The sequence below is a fragment of the Lathamus discolor genome, chromosome 2 (assembly GCF_037157495.1).
Source record: "Lathamus discolor isolate bLatDis1 chromosome 2, bLatDis1.hap1, whole genome shotgun sequence".
Lineage (NCBI taxonomy): Eukaryota > Metazoa > Chordata > Aves > Psittaciformes > Psittacidae > Lathamus > Lathamus discolor.
This window is the reverse complement of record NC_088885.1, coordinates 1,670,048-1,684,775: the sequence shown is the minus strand read 5'-3', so window position 1 is coordinate 1,684,775 and position 14,728 is coordinate 1,670,048. Positions and strand designations below refer to the sequence as shown.

The 14,728-nt window shown below is 45.8% G+C and overlaps 1 protein-coding gene across 3 annotated transcripts in view; it reads left to right on the top strand.

Moving 5' to 3' along the window:
- Positions 1-14,728, top strand: part of STAC (SH3 and cysteine rich domain) — a 139,415-nt gene that overhangs the window by 66,757 nt on the left and 57,930 nt on the right. The window contains exons 2-3 of one of the 3 annotated variants that reach the window (XM_065669166.1): positions 6,206-6,280; positions 6,722-6,967. In XM_065669166.1, the coding sequence (XP_065525238.1) occupies positions 6,851-6,967 (117 nt within the window). In that variant the 5' untranslated portion in view covers positions 6,206-6,280; positions 6,722-6,850. Of the gene's footprint in view, positions 1-6,205; positions 6,281-6,713; positions 6,968-14,728 lie in introns of all 3 variants that reach the window. The other 2 variants (XM_065669165.1, XM_065669167.1) reach the window with 2 other exon arrangements.

Genomic DNA, 14,728 nt, shown 5'->3' with positions numbered 1-14,728 from the left:
CCCATAAATCCGACGAAGACGAGCAATAGTTACGCATGTGGAAGGTGAAGGCACTCATACTTTGGACAATTTTCCCTTAATTTCTCTTTTATTTCTCTTCTGATATTTGTACTTCGAAAAACCGTGGCTATTTTTGCTAGTGAAATTGTTTGCTCTTGCAGCTGAGCTTGACCCCTTTGAATAATGAGAGGCAGTGGTTCGTATTCGTCAAAAGAAGCAGTGGCTCCAGAACGCTCTGTGTTCAGGTTTCAGACGGGAGTGATCCTATTCTTTCTTATTGCTTTAAGCAACAAAATATAACAATTGTGTGCACTGGAGCACTTTAAACAAATGCGTGTTATTTCCGTGAAGAAACCTGATTGGAAAGGTTCACAACTACAGCGCTCAGTGCTTTTATCACTGCTTGCAGTCTTAATGGTATAATCTGGTGTTTTATATTATAAATTGACCTGAATCCTTTTTAAAAGGTGCTGATGGTGTTTGATAGGTTCATAGAATAGTGATAGTTTTGTCTTTGCCAAGAAGACAAACTTGTCTTTCTATTATCATTTTGCACTGGGCTCCAAGAATTCCATTGCTTTAAATGAAGTAATAGAAATCATTATAGATAACCCCTTGCAGTGCTTGTAAGGTTTACCTTTATTTTTTGCTCAATTCAAACTTTACTTCCCATTTTTAGTTTGAATTGGTAGATATGTAGAGAGATAACAACCCAGCTACTATCAGTATGTGTCCGATTTTGCCTTTCATGAAGATTTGAGGAACAAACCTGATGTGTGTGGGCTGCAACGTATTCTCTTTCCTATCAGGTTTATAGGATGCTGAGCACTTGCTTTATTATTGTTTGAGGGCTGTAATGGATCATTTGAAGATAGGTAATTGTGGGGCACCCTCATCATGCACACTTCTATTCCAGCTGACGTATGCACTAATCTGATAGAGTGGAGTGTTAATCTTGGCGGTGATAATTCCTGCTATTTCTACAAAACCAGGCTCCGAAGGCGTTTATGAGACTTGCTGTACGTAACCGAGTTCCACCGCACCCTGTGGGAAAGCCCCACTTTCCTGACGGAGGTCGTTGGCACGCTGAGAAGTCCTTTATGTTGCCAGGTCCCAATATGGGAGCGCAACGGCTGCAGGTTTGCAGTTGACAGCAAGGTTCATTTTGCATTCAGCATGCGTGTTTGTGCCTAAATATTGCAGCGACAGGCGTGCTGTAACTACCTAAGACAGGAAACACTCTGCATAGGCAGCCTTCCGAAAGCTGGTGCATAGCCATAAGATATCTGTATGAAAAGAGAAAGGAATGCATATACATATCCTCGTGTTCACCAGCAGCTCTGCTGGGAATGTTTGCCAGGTCTTATTTTGGATTCTGTTTACAGTTTGGGCAAAATGTTGCTCTCGATGCATTTTCACTGACATGAGTGAAGAAATAGCTCACGCTGACGGTGTTCAATACCACAGTGAATGGAACCTGAGCCAAATCCAGTAAAGCCTGCGAGCTGTAATACCCAGCTCACGCCTGGCAAGGCTAACAACCAGACAAAGGAACTGAAGGGGCAGTTCAGGTCAGGGAAGGTCTAAGAAAGAAAGAGGTGATTGAAAGCTCACTCCTGACAAAAGCCTTTCAGAGAATGAAAGAGAAGCCCAAGATCCGGTGTGCTGACCTGGGTATGTGTAGGGGGATTCCTCCCATCCCACTGTGGAACAGGCTGAGTGTAGCAGTAGTATCTGGCTGACATGGTGTGATTGTATGAGAGAACCTTCTGAGTGGTACTGACAGCCATCAGGAAGAGTCTGAATTCCTATCCAAGGAAATACAAGTGAGGTTAAAGCAGAGTCCAGAAAGAGTGGAGGAGATTGTATTAATTATCGCATCTTTATTATCTCTTTAAATATCTGGAGCATGGATACCCTGAAAGGATTTAATACACAGCTAAATCCCCACTGCAGCAACCTGATGAACTGGTTCAGGGCGTTCCTGCTACAGAGTTGTATTGGTCCAAGTCAGTAAATGGTTATTAAATGGCAGGAATTTCTAGGAGCATCTGTGAGTTGCAGGAAATGGTGATACTGATTCCATGGGCCTCTTCTTTTTATATCGCATTCCTATAAAAAGTGAGAAGGAATCATATTGCCAGCAGAGATGTAAAATCAGGTCGGGACTGTCGCTGGTTATTTAAAGGTATTGCAATGCTTTTTGTAAGACTGAACATATTACATGCTGTATCTTGGCTAAATTCCATCTCTTATAATTACATCCTCTTCTCCCTTTCTCAAACGTTTCTTGCTATCAGAAGAGAATGCAGCGTTCTTCTTTCTCCTGGTCTAGATATCTGGGTAGCGGCGTTTCGGTCCCATCATCATCTCTCTGAAAGGCAGATGCGAGCTGCCCAAGATGCAGCGTGATCTCTGCATCGCTCCCAGTGGCATTGCTGTGGATGGAGAGAGGCTTGAAATTAATACTCGGGCAGAGGTTCCATTTTTCTCCCAGCTCAAGTACAAGCGCAGATCTGTTGGTCCGGCTTCCTCCGCCGTTACTTGTTTGCTGCAGTAGAATCTCTCCCTGGAGCAGTGGGAGGCTGAATACTTAAACTCTAAAAAGTGCTTTGAGATCATTTTAGTCAAACTGCAAGCCAACAGCGTCCCATTAGTACTGGGAATGCTTTCAGAGCATTGACCAGCGTGTGCTTCCAGCTCGATGAGCTGGTGACTGTGGCCCTTAGGTGGCATTTTGATAAGCAGAATCCAAGGGGGGTTGTTACTGTGTTAGCTGCTCGATGAGCTGTCAGGATTGTACTGAAAGCAAACATGGGCCGTGTGACTGTAAAGAGAAACCCGTCCGCCTGGCACTATTTCAATACCCTTTCCTCTGTGACTACAATGTTTGCTGGTGAGAAGTGCCCACAAGCCTGTTACTTGGAAACACAGGCAGATACTCCACAAGAGTGATGCTCTGGTCTTTGTAGTCACTTAGCCAGCTGTGGACAGCAGCAGATATTTGAGAGGAGAGCATGGCAAAGATGTCCACCGGTTCATGTGGCCGAATGCACGATGCCAACAGTAAAATTCCCACCACAGATGGCACTAGAAGGGTATCCTGTTGCCAGTTTCCTCGAAGACAAAACTGAATTGACTGAGAAATGAAGCTGCTGTTTCTCACCTGGAGCACTCACAAGTTGGACTGAGGAACTTGGGAAGAGGCTGACCAAGTTTCACTGCAAGTGCCAGAACTACAGCCTTTTTTCCTGTGTCCAGCAGTTTTCTGTGGCGCTCAGGCTGCATCCTCTTGGGAGTCGGATACAGTTCAGGAAACGTGATTCCTCTTTCCTTCGAGGGCCCTGCTTCAGTGGCAACCAGTCTGATTCCTCGTTGCTTTGTCCATTTCTAGAGAGAGGCACGTAGTGGTTTAAACCAAAGGCATTTATCAGCAGTGTCATCTCTATATGCTCTTTTATATCCTCTGTATGCTCAGGAGCACGGGATGGTTTATGCAGCCGGCAGTGAATGATGACACCTATAGCTCCCTCTCTCCTCTTTACTTCTGTTTTTTTCTCCAGCAAATACATGAGGGTCTAAACAGGAATTATGGAATCACAGGATGGTTTGTGTTGGAAAGGGCCTAGTTCCTACCCCCTGCCACGGGCAGGGACACCCTCCACTAGAGCAGCTTGCATCCAAGCTGTGTCCAACCTGGGAATGGGACATTCACAGCTTCCTTGGCAACCTGTTCCAGTGCCTCACTACTCTCACGGTAAAGAATTTATTCCTTATATCCAGCCTAAATCTTCCCTGCTTCAGTTTGAGCCCATTACCCCTTGTCCTATCGCTACAGTCCCTCACAAATAGTCCCTCTCTAATATCCTTGTAGGTCTCCTTCAGATACTGGATATTAGAACTAGTGTTATTCAGAAGAATAACATCTTTTAATAAGCACTGATTTGACATCTTCCCTTTGGTGAAATCCAGCTCTACTCCTGTACCTCTTTCACAGAAAGGTGCTCAAATATTTCAAAGCAATGCCTATACCAGAAGAAGGCAAAAGAACATGACATGTGCCAAACTCCCTACATCAGCTTAATCTTGGCACTGTGGAGCTCTACAGCAGTGTGTGTATATTCCTGGTGTCAGGATCCTCTGGGATGCTGTTATTGTGCTGGCTGCAGTCAGAGGTTAAGAAGTGCTGGAGCCCCAGCACAGAGGAGTGCTCTGCATGGCACCCTGTTGCCTGTACCAGGGAGCAGGAGGGATGGGCAAAGTGTAGCGCTCATGCAGTCAGCCTTGGAGCACCGCGCCAGGCCATGCTCGGAGGGGATTCCAGGCAGCATCCAAGTGCCTTCACGCAGTGCAACAACTTGAGCTGGGGGCTGAGCATCGGCTCTCGTGTTTTACTCATCCTGATCGCCTTTCCCCGCTCCAGAGAGCTCCGTTTGTCTCTTCACTGGAGAATCGGTTCAATTTCCTCATTTAGCACCGTGCTGCAGTGCTCACTTTTCCACCAAGTACCTTCGCTTCCAGGCTGATGGGCAGCAATCACAAGTCCGGCTTCTCCGGAGTGAAGCGTGGGAGAGAGCGGCAGATGTAGGTTCTAACTGATCAGTCCGTTATACAGGAGATCTGATTTGTTAAGAGCCTCTGAAAGGAACCGAAACCAGAAGGAATCCGGTTTCTTTTCTCTTTCGCTTTTTTGGTAAGATTTTAGGTTTGACTCATCTTTCCCAGGCTAATTGTCAAGAAGCTGACAGATCAGTGGTGGTTGACAAGTGAGTAATTGGGAGAAAAGAGGGAGTGCAGCAGGTGTCAGTACTAATTTGGTAAAACAACCAAAAAAGAGAGTGCCGAGTGGTATGACAGTCACTTACACAGTCATGACGCTACAAGCTTCTTACACAAAACATGTGCAGGATTTTACAACACTTAGAGCATTAACCAAAAACAAGTCACTACAGGGCTATTTCTAAGGGGACCTAAGTGTTCACCAGAAGATGGGTTTTGAGGCTCTTAACAAGACTGGTTCACAACACTGCTGGGGAACAGGACCAAAGTGAGTTTTGTGCTTCCCATCTGCCCCATTGCTGGGCATGTGGAACAGTCCTTGCAGGGGGCAGAGCGCCATGCCCTGGCCCTGACTTGGCTGTGCTAGGCTGGCCCATCAGGGAAGGGTACCACTGCCGAGTTGGAGCATCCATCGTTATCACTCTGCCAAGATCTCCGCTGCCCACAGCTGCCCTAATTTTCCTGACCTGGGACTCTGCCCGGTCCCTGCTCATTGCTAAGAGGCTGATGTTACAGCAAAGCCCAAGCCTCACTTGCTGAGTGGAAGAAATGAGCTTTGCACCTGGAGAATACCTCTGGCTTTTAAGAGAACAATCTAAGACCTTTAAAGAATTTCTTCCTAATCTCTAATCTCAGTCTCCCCTCGGGCAGGTTCAAGCCATTCCCCCTTGTCCTGTCCCTACAGGCACTTGTCCAAAGCCCCTCTCCAGGTTTCTTGTCAGCCCCTATGGGCACTGGAAGCTGCTCTAAGGTCTCCCCGGAGCCTTCTCCAGGCTGAACAAGCCCAACTCTCAGCCTTTCTCCATAGCAGAGGTGCTCCAGCCCTTGCAGCCTCTTTCTAGCCTCCCCTGGATTTGCTGTAACGGGTCCTATAGCACATCCATTCAGCTTTTTCCAATACAGACTGTAATTCAGCAGGCAAGAGAGCTGACGGGCACCGTTGCGGCAGATTTAAATCAGGCAAAACCTCGAGCAACAGAAAGCAGTCTGAGCCAGCCAGCAAAGATGTGCTGACCTTCTGCTGGTGCTGCCACAGCCCCAAGCATGACTCCGGGTGCCGCATCCTCGGGAATGACTGCACTGGGGAAAGCCAGAGGGCCCTTCCCGATGGCTGCCTCTGCTCGGTGTCTGCTGGATGGAGTGTTATCACTATGACAACCCACAGGTATAGGATGTGAGCACCAGCTGACCTGGATTACGTGTGTCTGGCTTGGAGCTGGGCTTCCCTGGCTGGGAGGGGAGCAAAGAACACAAGGAACCACAGGTGACTCTCCCCTGACTCTGTCCCCCCACTTGCTAGCAAGTTTGGGATGCAAGGTAAATGTAAGGCAAGGTGGGAGCTTTAGAGACACTGGGTAGTTAGGGTTTTAAATCATCCTCTCTGGGACAAGGAAAGGGAAGACTCATTTTTCTCTACTGTTTCTAGAGCCCTTCTTCAGGAAAAGACTCATAAGAGTATAAAGCTGCCTTTCAAACTCTGCCTTCTGCAGCCTATGAAAAGGTAAAATGCTTCCAAGGCTCATACACACCGCCTGTCCCTCTGCCTGCATGTGTGTGTGTGCATGCAAGCCTTACTTTCTTTCACTACTATGCCAGCACATGCTCCTCTAAAGCTATTCCCAGCACTGGAAATACAACTCCTCCCTCCAGTGCCCCGCGTGTGTGTGCGTGGCTTGGGCTTTCTGCTTCAGCTCACTCCCCCCCTCCCCGATCACAGGGCTGGCGGTCACGACTCTGCTCCACACCGAGGGGAGGGGAGGAGGATCCGGGAAAACACGGGAGCGGGCACAGAGCTGACCGACGGAGCCATCGATAACTTATTCCCCTCGCAGCAGAGTCGCATAGGGGAGGGGAGGGAGGGAGGAGGGAGAGGAGAAAGAGGGGGAGGAGGAGGAGGAGAAGGAGGAAAAGAAAGAAAATCCAGAGAATTCCAGTCTCGCAGATGTAGTGAAGCCTGGCAGCCGGAGTTCGTTTGCTCTAGAGGAGCAGAGAAGCAAGAGGACATTCAATGAAAAGAAGCCGGCAAGGTCTGTAGCTTCCTTCCTGACAGCAGCAGTGATTTAGAGGTGAAATGATTCCTCCGAGCAGCATGACTGAAGTCGGCGTGGATAGTGTGGAGAAACAGAATGAAGTGGAGAGCACAGAGCAGCCCCCCTCTCCAGCATCAACTACCAGCCAGGAATCAAAGGTACTCACACAGTGAGGTCTTTTCCCTTTTTGTTTCGACTCTTTCTTTGGTTTGAAGAGAGGTTTGCTCTGGTTCGGATGTGGAGCCCTGTGCCAGGAGCAGCGGTGGAGTGCTACGAGCCACCTCTGATTGCGGTGCCTGCTCTGACACTCCTCCTTCCGAATTCCCCCTGTCACCTGGGCAGCTCGGGAGGCTGAACTGGGAAAATACCTGCCTTTGAGATGCTTGGTTGGGGGATGCTTGCTTGTGTTTTTAACTCCGTATACAACAAGGTCTTTGAGGAGTGGTGGGGCTCGGGGGGGGGATCGATGTCAATAGATGGTTTTAGCTATTTTCACACCAAGCATCAGATCGCTTACAGGGGTTTGGTCATGGTTGGAGGGATTGATTTTTTTTTACATAGGTTCAGAGAAGAGAATCTTGCCTGGGGACTTGGGGTTCTTCACCTGCCTTACCCTCTCTGGCAGACTCACCAGTGAACTTTCGCTGTTTAACCACTCAGCATTGAAACAGGATGTGACAGTTAGGGCACAATAATCCTTATGTGAAAAGAAGAGAACTTCTTCTTTTCCTGCAGCCTTTTTCCTCTAGTTATTAATTTTTACATGTGGCTCAATTTACTTCATTGGAAACCAGCTTCCTGCTCAAATGGCGTGGCCTCTGAATCTTTAACTGGCCTGCATATGAAAAGTTTTCTGCCTGCCAGTTTGTCACTTGGAAGGTAGAGAGGTAAAGGGAGAAAAGTAGTAACCTTGCATAACGATGGTCTTAAAGGTCTTTTCCAACCTAGTTGATTCTATGATTCTATGAAGGTTCTTTGCAACATACCTGGATAATGTGCTTTTACTGGTCCTCGACAGCTTACTTACGATGGGTATTATGATAACACCTCACTGATCTCCTTGTGAACTTCATAGTGATGCTCTGAGCTGCGTGAACACATAAAAACAGGGAAGTCCTTGTCACTAGGAGCTGGGTAGAACCTTAGGAGGCAGTGTATGAACAAAACAGCCACTTGACAGGGAAGGTTTGTTCCGGCTCGAGTTTAAAGGCAGCGGCTGCCTGGCTTTAACGTAGGAAGACGGCTCCGTTATTCCGCAGTTACAGCTATAGCTGTGAGTGAGTTGAAATTATCTGTCTGTGTGGGTAGTTCTGACGTGGGCTTTGGGATTTATTTCTTTTCTATTAGATGCTATACTCCAAGGAGAGCTGAGGTATTCCCTCTGTAAAACAGCCTCTGTAAAAGAAAAGAGCTCTCTCCATAGCAATAATATACACTGTTAACTATACACATGCAACACTACTGGGATGCTGCTGTAGTCTTCCTGGTTAACGGGAAATGAAAAGTAAATAGGTCATCAGCTCAACCCCAGGCTCTGAAAGGTTCCAGTCGATTGGTACCTCTGTGTCCCCTGAAGCCACTTCTCTGGAATTGCCGAATTGTTATTTGGCCAGTGGGAAGCTCCGTGAGGTCCCAAAAGGAACCGGAGGCTGCGCTGCACTTGCCAGGAGCAGCTCCTCCTGTGCGCTGGGCTGTGCACAGGGCCCGACGCTCCCTGTTCTCCCAGCTGTGGTCCTCATTCAGTGCTGGGCAAGCGGTTATGGAGCTCAAGGTGCCACTCACATGGCCAGGGACTTCATTACAGTGGTGCTTTGAGGGACTTGTTCACTGGGTCACAGAGAGCTCTTCCCAAAAGAAACTAACCGGCATGAATCCAAAGCTGAGGGAAAGTGAAGTGCTGCATGCAGGGCTCCTCCTTGCAGCTCCTCGCTGCTCCTCCTTGTGCGTCTATCCATGCTTTTGCAAGGATGACAACAGGAATTAGGCACATCTGGACAGAGAGCAGACAAGCTGCAAACTGGTTTATAATCGAACATCACCATCAGTTTGAAGCGATACACTGGAATAGGCAAGAGCCGTGACTGTGCACTTGGTGCTGTTACTCACAGATATTTTTAGTAAACATGTAATCTGTGTTTTTACATTGTAGAGCTGCAAAACCCATCAGAAAGCACGTTGTATTGTCATTGCAGTAGATGGAGTCAGAGGAACCTTCGGAGCACTGGGGTAATGAGATAAGCTTTCTCTTTTTGGTCCTAGCAAACAGCAGGATGGAAAGATTCTCAGTGATTTCGTAAAGATGATGGTTGTGCTTGGTTTTTGTCAAGAGAATTGATGTATTTCAGAACCTGAAGGCTGACAAAAGCATAAACCAGTGCGTGCCAAGGGTCTGTGTGCAGGCTTTTATCCTGTGTGTCCCCTGCTGAGGGAGCTATCCTGGCATTCCCAGCGGGCTAAGCTTTCTTCAGGTACTCTGTTGCACGGGTTAACAAGTTCACATCTGCTGCAGCTACTGCAGAACAGTTTGTGCAGTATCTAATTACCCCACAATGACTTGTTTCTGTGGCAAAACGCTATTACGACCGCAAATATGGGAATGGAAACAACACGGATAATAGCATCCTTCAAAATGCATTTGAAAACATGCAGCAGAAAGGCAGTTTTGATAACCTCATGTAGAACTAGTATAGCAAGCTTGCTTCCAGTCCTGTGTAATCACAGGCAGCGTGGCACAGAGTCCCTTCTAGTACCACACTGCAGACCGTGCTCTGACGTGGAGGAGATATTGCACCTCCTGACTAGTGTGAGTTTGAGAGGCAGAACTTCAGGCTGCTACCCAGTAGCTGAAGTTTGGAATGACTCTCATGTGTTACTCACACACCCCTGTCACAGGAAGGCAGCTCGCTCTGTAATAAATGCTAAAGCCTCCCACCGTTGTCCCAGAAGTGTGTGTCACCACCACCTTTTCCAATGGAATAGGAGCCTATTGTCAGGTGTGCGCACCCTGATGTCGAAAGGCGACACTGTCCTCCTCATCATGAGCATCTTGGCACCTTCAGTATAACCACTCAGAATGAGGAAGTTCAAATGAGCTTTCAAGCCCTGGTCCCTAACAGCAACCCCCTTTGTGTCTTTTAAGCACGTTGCCTTACTGCATAGTACATGTATTTGTAAAGACCATGACTGTGTCTTTTGGATTACGTGTCCTTGAGTACTTTACACACAGCAACTCCAGCGTACTCCCTCGTTAATATAACTTCAAATGGGTGTCCAAAGGGTAGAAAACACGCTGTAGCTGATCCAGCCTATACACTGCTGCTGTGCTAAAAACCCCAAAGCTTGAATGGTTAAGAATGTTGCAAAGCTAATAATTAATTTATTAAATTATCGGCTCTTGAAAACATTTACTTCACACTTAAGTATGATTTGAGTGGATGCTTAAAGGAGAATACCTTACTAGGAGAATACTTACTAGGAGAACACCTTCATGAGGGTACCATGCTAATACATGCAATTGCTACACTTATTACATTCATATATTTGTAGCTGTGGCTCTCACCTCTTTGGCTTCCAAGAAGGCAAATTGCCAGTTTGCCAAAGACTTTTGTAGGTTTACAACTCAAGGAGGAATCCTGACGGGATATTTCTTCCTGGTGGCAACAATTACGGGCACGCTGCAAGCTTGTACAGCCGCTAACTTAGAAACATAAGCAGCATTCTAGTGGCAGCAGTCAGAGGTCATGTTTCTGATGTATCTTATGCACAGATTCCTTGGAATTCAGTAAAGAAAACTGGAATTTGAAGGAATACCTTTCTAAAGAAAAGGTTCTTACACCTGGCAGTATTTCTTTATGTTTTGGCGTACTTTGGCACGTAATTCTGCTAGGTTTTTCCTTCTTATATTTAACTGACCTTTTCGTATGGAAAGGAAAGAGCCCATCTGCTGATTTCTTTAGGTGTGAGTCAAGCCATTTTAGCTGCATTGCGAATAATGGCTGAGGGCATTCATAGACAAGAGAGTATATCTTAGAAAATTCCCTTACCAGTTTAAAGTTTGAGGGGGGTGCTGAGCATTTGGGGTGTTTGAGCTAGTACCAGCAGGGCTGATCAGTGCTGCTGATCTTCAAGCTGTTAGCCTGGACTATGTACTTCACAAAAAAGCTGAGTCTGTCTCAGTCTGCGCTTTCCGTACGCGGGCTATCCAGTGGCCAGTGTTCAGGGAAATGCAGACCCATCATCTTCAAATTCAGGTATGGCAGCTCAGGAGATGGAGCACAATTATGCAAACACTACCTAACCTGGTACATGATGCGTACATGTGTATGTCCGGTTTATGTACTATACATAGAATCATAGAGTAGTCAGGGTTGGAAAGGACCTCAAGATCATCCAGTTCCAACCCCCCTGCCACGGGCAGGGACACCTCACACTAAACCATCCCACCCAAGGCTTCATCCAACCTGGCCTTGAACACCGCCAGGGATGGAGCACTCACAACCTCCCTGGGCAACCCATTCCAGTGCCTCACCACCCTCACAGGTACGAATTTCCTCCTTAGATCCAATCTAAACTTCCCCTGTTTCAGTTTTAACCCGTTACCCCTTGTCCTGTCACTGCAGTCCCTGATGAAGAGTCCCTCCCCAGCATCCCTATAGGCCCCCTTCAGGTACTGGAAGGTCCCCACGCAGCCTTCCCTTCTCCAGGCTGAACAGCCCCAACTTCCTCAGCCTGTCTGCATACAGGAGGTGCTCCAGTCCCTGATCATCCTCGTGGCCTCCTCTGGACTTGTTCCAACAGTTCCATGTCCTTTTTATGTTGAGGACACCAGACCTGCACACAATACATCATGTATATATGTGTAGTACATGATGTGTAGCACATAAAATGGAAGTTGCTGAAGAATAACAAGCCAAGAAAAAGATTAAGCATTGAAGTCCAAGATTAGACTTCATTTATGTACCTCCCTATATTGGTCAAGAAAATTGAACTTTCCCCTGACCTGCTGATCTAACAAAGCAATGGAGCTTACATGAGGTTTCAAACCCAGGTGTTAATATTAGATACTGAACTAACGTAAACAGCTTGGAACTCTTTGGATTTTAATAGGATTGTGTGGGATTGAATCATGTAGGATTTGTGCTATGCTGTTCCGCAGAGATCTTCCCCACTTAAAGAGTTAATGCTTTATGAGGCTGCATAGATGGTTACTCATCGATTAATATTTTAAGAGGGTAGGGAGTTTGGTGTACAGTTAGTGTTTCATGCTCCGTACCAGTGAGAAACATCCAGTACATAAACTACTGCTGTGGTCTTCAAAGGAATACCAGACAGCTTCCAAAAATCCTGTAAGAGGGGAAGGAAAAAGCTGTTCTTAATCTCACCTCTATGCCTCTGCTTAAAATGGTGAGTACATGCTCTGTGGGTAAGACTAAGGGAAAGAAATGAGCTTAAATGTATTAATGTCTTCTGATGAAGTGTTAGAACAAATTGTGTACGTGTTAGAACAAAGTATGGACATGTTAGAACAAATTATGTACATCTTAGAACAAATAATGTACAGGAAGGTTTCATTAAGAACAGGAAATAATACTCTACCCTATCAATAATTTCTTGAGCAGGTTTGTTCTTGTTTTTCCTTTTTTTCACTTGTCTTTCTTATTCTTCTTCTAATTAAAACACTCTTGTATTGGTTTTGCTTTGATATATGATGCCTGGTACATAGTTCTGATCAGTCTGAACTGCTCAGTCCCTAGGGACACTGAGATGTCTAAGGCAAAATAGAAATGTGATCAGTTCATTCTCTTCTATCCACACTTCCGGTGTTGCCAGAAAGGAGAAGATGCCTATTGCCTTTCAGCAGCTAATGGTGACTTGTCTGATTTATTAAAAAGTGCAAATTTTCGCTGTAACAAAAGTTGTTTTCAAAGCTGGAAAAGAATTCAATCCCATCGCCTCCGTCTTCTTTGCTGTATTCTCTTTCTGAAAGTAAACCTGTTGAATTCATTTTTAACCACTACTTTTAAAAGGCTCTTCCAGCATCTGGATGCTCTAATGGTTAAAGGATGCCCTCTGCCCCTTGCCCCTTCCTAATTCGCTGTCCAAGTTTATTTCTGGCCAGCTTGTCTGCCATTGTAACTTCAATACCTTAGCTTTAAACACCTCTTTTTCCATTCATGGTGCAGGTTTCCGTCATGTAAAAATAGACTTTCACATCTTTTCCCAGCCTTTTATTTTCTATATTAAACAAGTTAGGCTCACGGAAGATCAACTCTCCATTCTTCATCTCATTCTTGTAACAGATCCATGCACCAGTTTCACTTTTGGATAACCTTGAAAATGGGTGGCTGAATCCGCACAGGATGTTCTACATGAGATCTTCAACAGCATCCCTAATGCCTCCCTAACTTTCCCAGGAGCTGTGCTCCTGCTGTTTGTGTCTCTTCAACTCCCCTTGGTCAACCAGAACTCTCCATTCTATCTCTCTGCAATTCCTGGTGGATCCAGGATACGTTTGTTCTCATCTAGCATGGTTTGGATCAGGTCTCGGATGGACAAGCTTGCATTTCCAAAGCAGAACTTCATCACATTTCCTTAAGCCCTAGGCTTCCCCAGTTTTGACAATGGTTCCAACATCATGTCAAATATAAATGACCAAAGAATTGTATCTCTGTGACTGCATTCTGCTCTGTTCTCTTCTTTTCAGTCCTGGGTAATAGATTTTGGTAGCATACTCAATAAGTTTGATGAAGTCCAAATAGGCAGAAACTACCTTTGACCTAAACCTTTTTGTCTCGAAAATTGTTCATCTTACCCAAGACAAGCAGTCTGTGAGGATCCTCCTTTTCCTTTCTTCCTTTTTGTCAAGCAATATTGAGGTCAGGTCTACAAATCTGTATTTGCTGGGCTTGCTTTTCCTGCTTCTTTTGAAGCAGAATTCTTGTTTTACTTCCTATCGTTTCTGCCTTCATAAATCTTGTTAAGAAAACTTGTTCCTAGTCTTCCAAAGGAGAATTTTGTAATGGAGATTAACCACTTTCTTTTCTCCCTTTCACCTCAGCTGATACATTGAACTGCTTTTTGAATGTCATACCATCCATTTCTGCAACCTCTTGCCTATTATGTTACCCTATTGTTCCAGGAAGAAAGTAGGATGAAGTATTTGCTGAAGTTTTGAGCCAGCCTTTCATCCCATCCTTACAGTACCACTGCCTGTTTCTTCTTTTTCTTTCCCTAGCCCAAATCAATCCATTGACATTTCCTTAAATACCTTTTGCAAGGACTCAGCTTCTCTTGACAATTAACATCCTTAAACCTCAAGAGCTCTGCTTGAAAGCTCTGGTTTCATTTGCACACTAGGTTTTTCCCCACTTTTTCTCGTTCCCCTCCCCACCATTCTTTGTGGACTCTTTCCTTATTCCAGATTTCCCTTTTGAGGTGACTGTTTTCATGCAGTCTGCCTGGAGAACATTCACAGGATCTTTTTATTTCTTTTCATTTCATATTCCAGGCAGTATTAACAGATTTGCTTTGAAGAAATTCTAAGCCTCTTACACGTGCAAGCACAGCCAAGCATCTGACCATTCCTGATCAGTGTTTATCTGTTAAACATGTCTCTAACCTGATACCTCAAGGCTAGCAGAGGCCAAGGTTGTTCCACAACCTGTGGTCATCTGGGTTCATCAGCATTCAGTACTTGCTAAGAGCCAGCATGTGTTGGCAGATACAGTTCCCTGCTTTCATGGCTGTGCTGCTTTCCAGACCACTGCTTCATCGTCACACCTTCAGAGACAGACTAGTTTGAGTCCTTCTGTGTCACGCTCCAAACTGTGATGTGATCTCAAATATATCCATAGGTATCTGAGAGTGCTGAAGCTTGGAACTTCTCCTAGGGAGCATAGGACGTTAAAGGCAATCTTCTT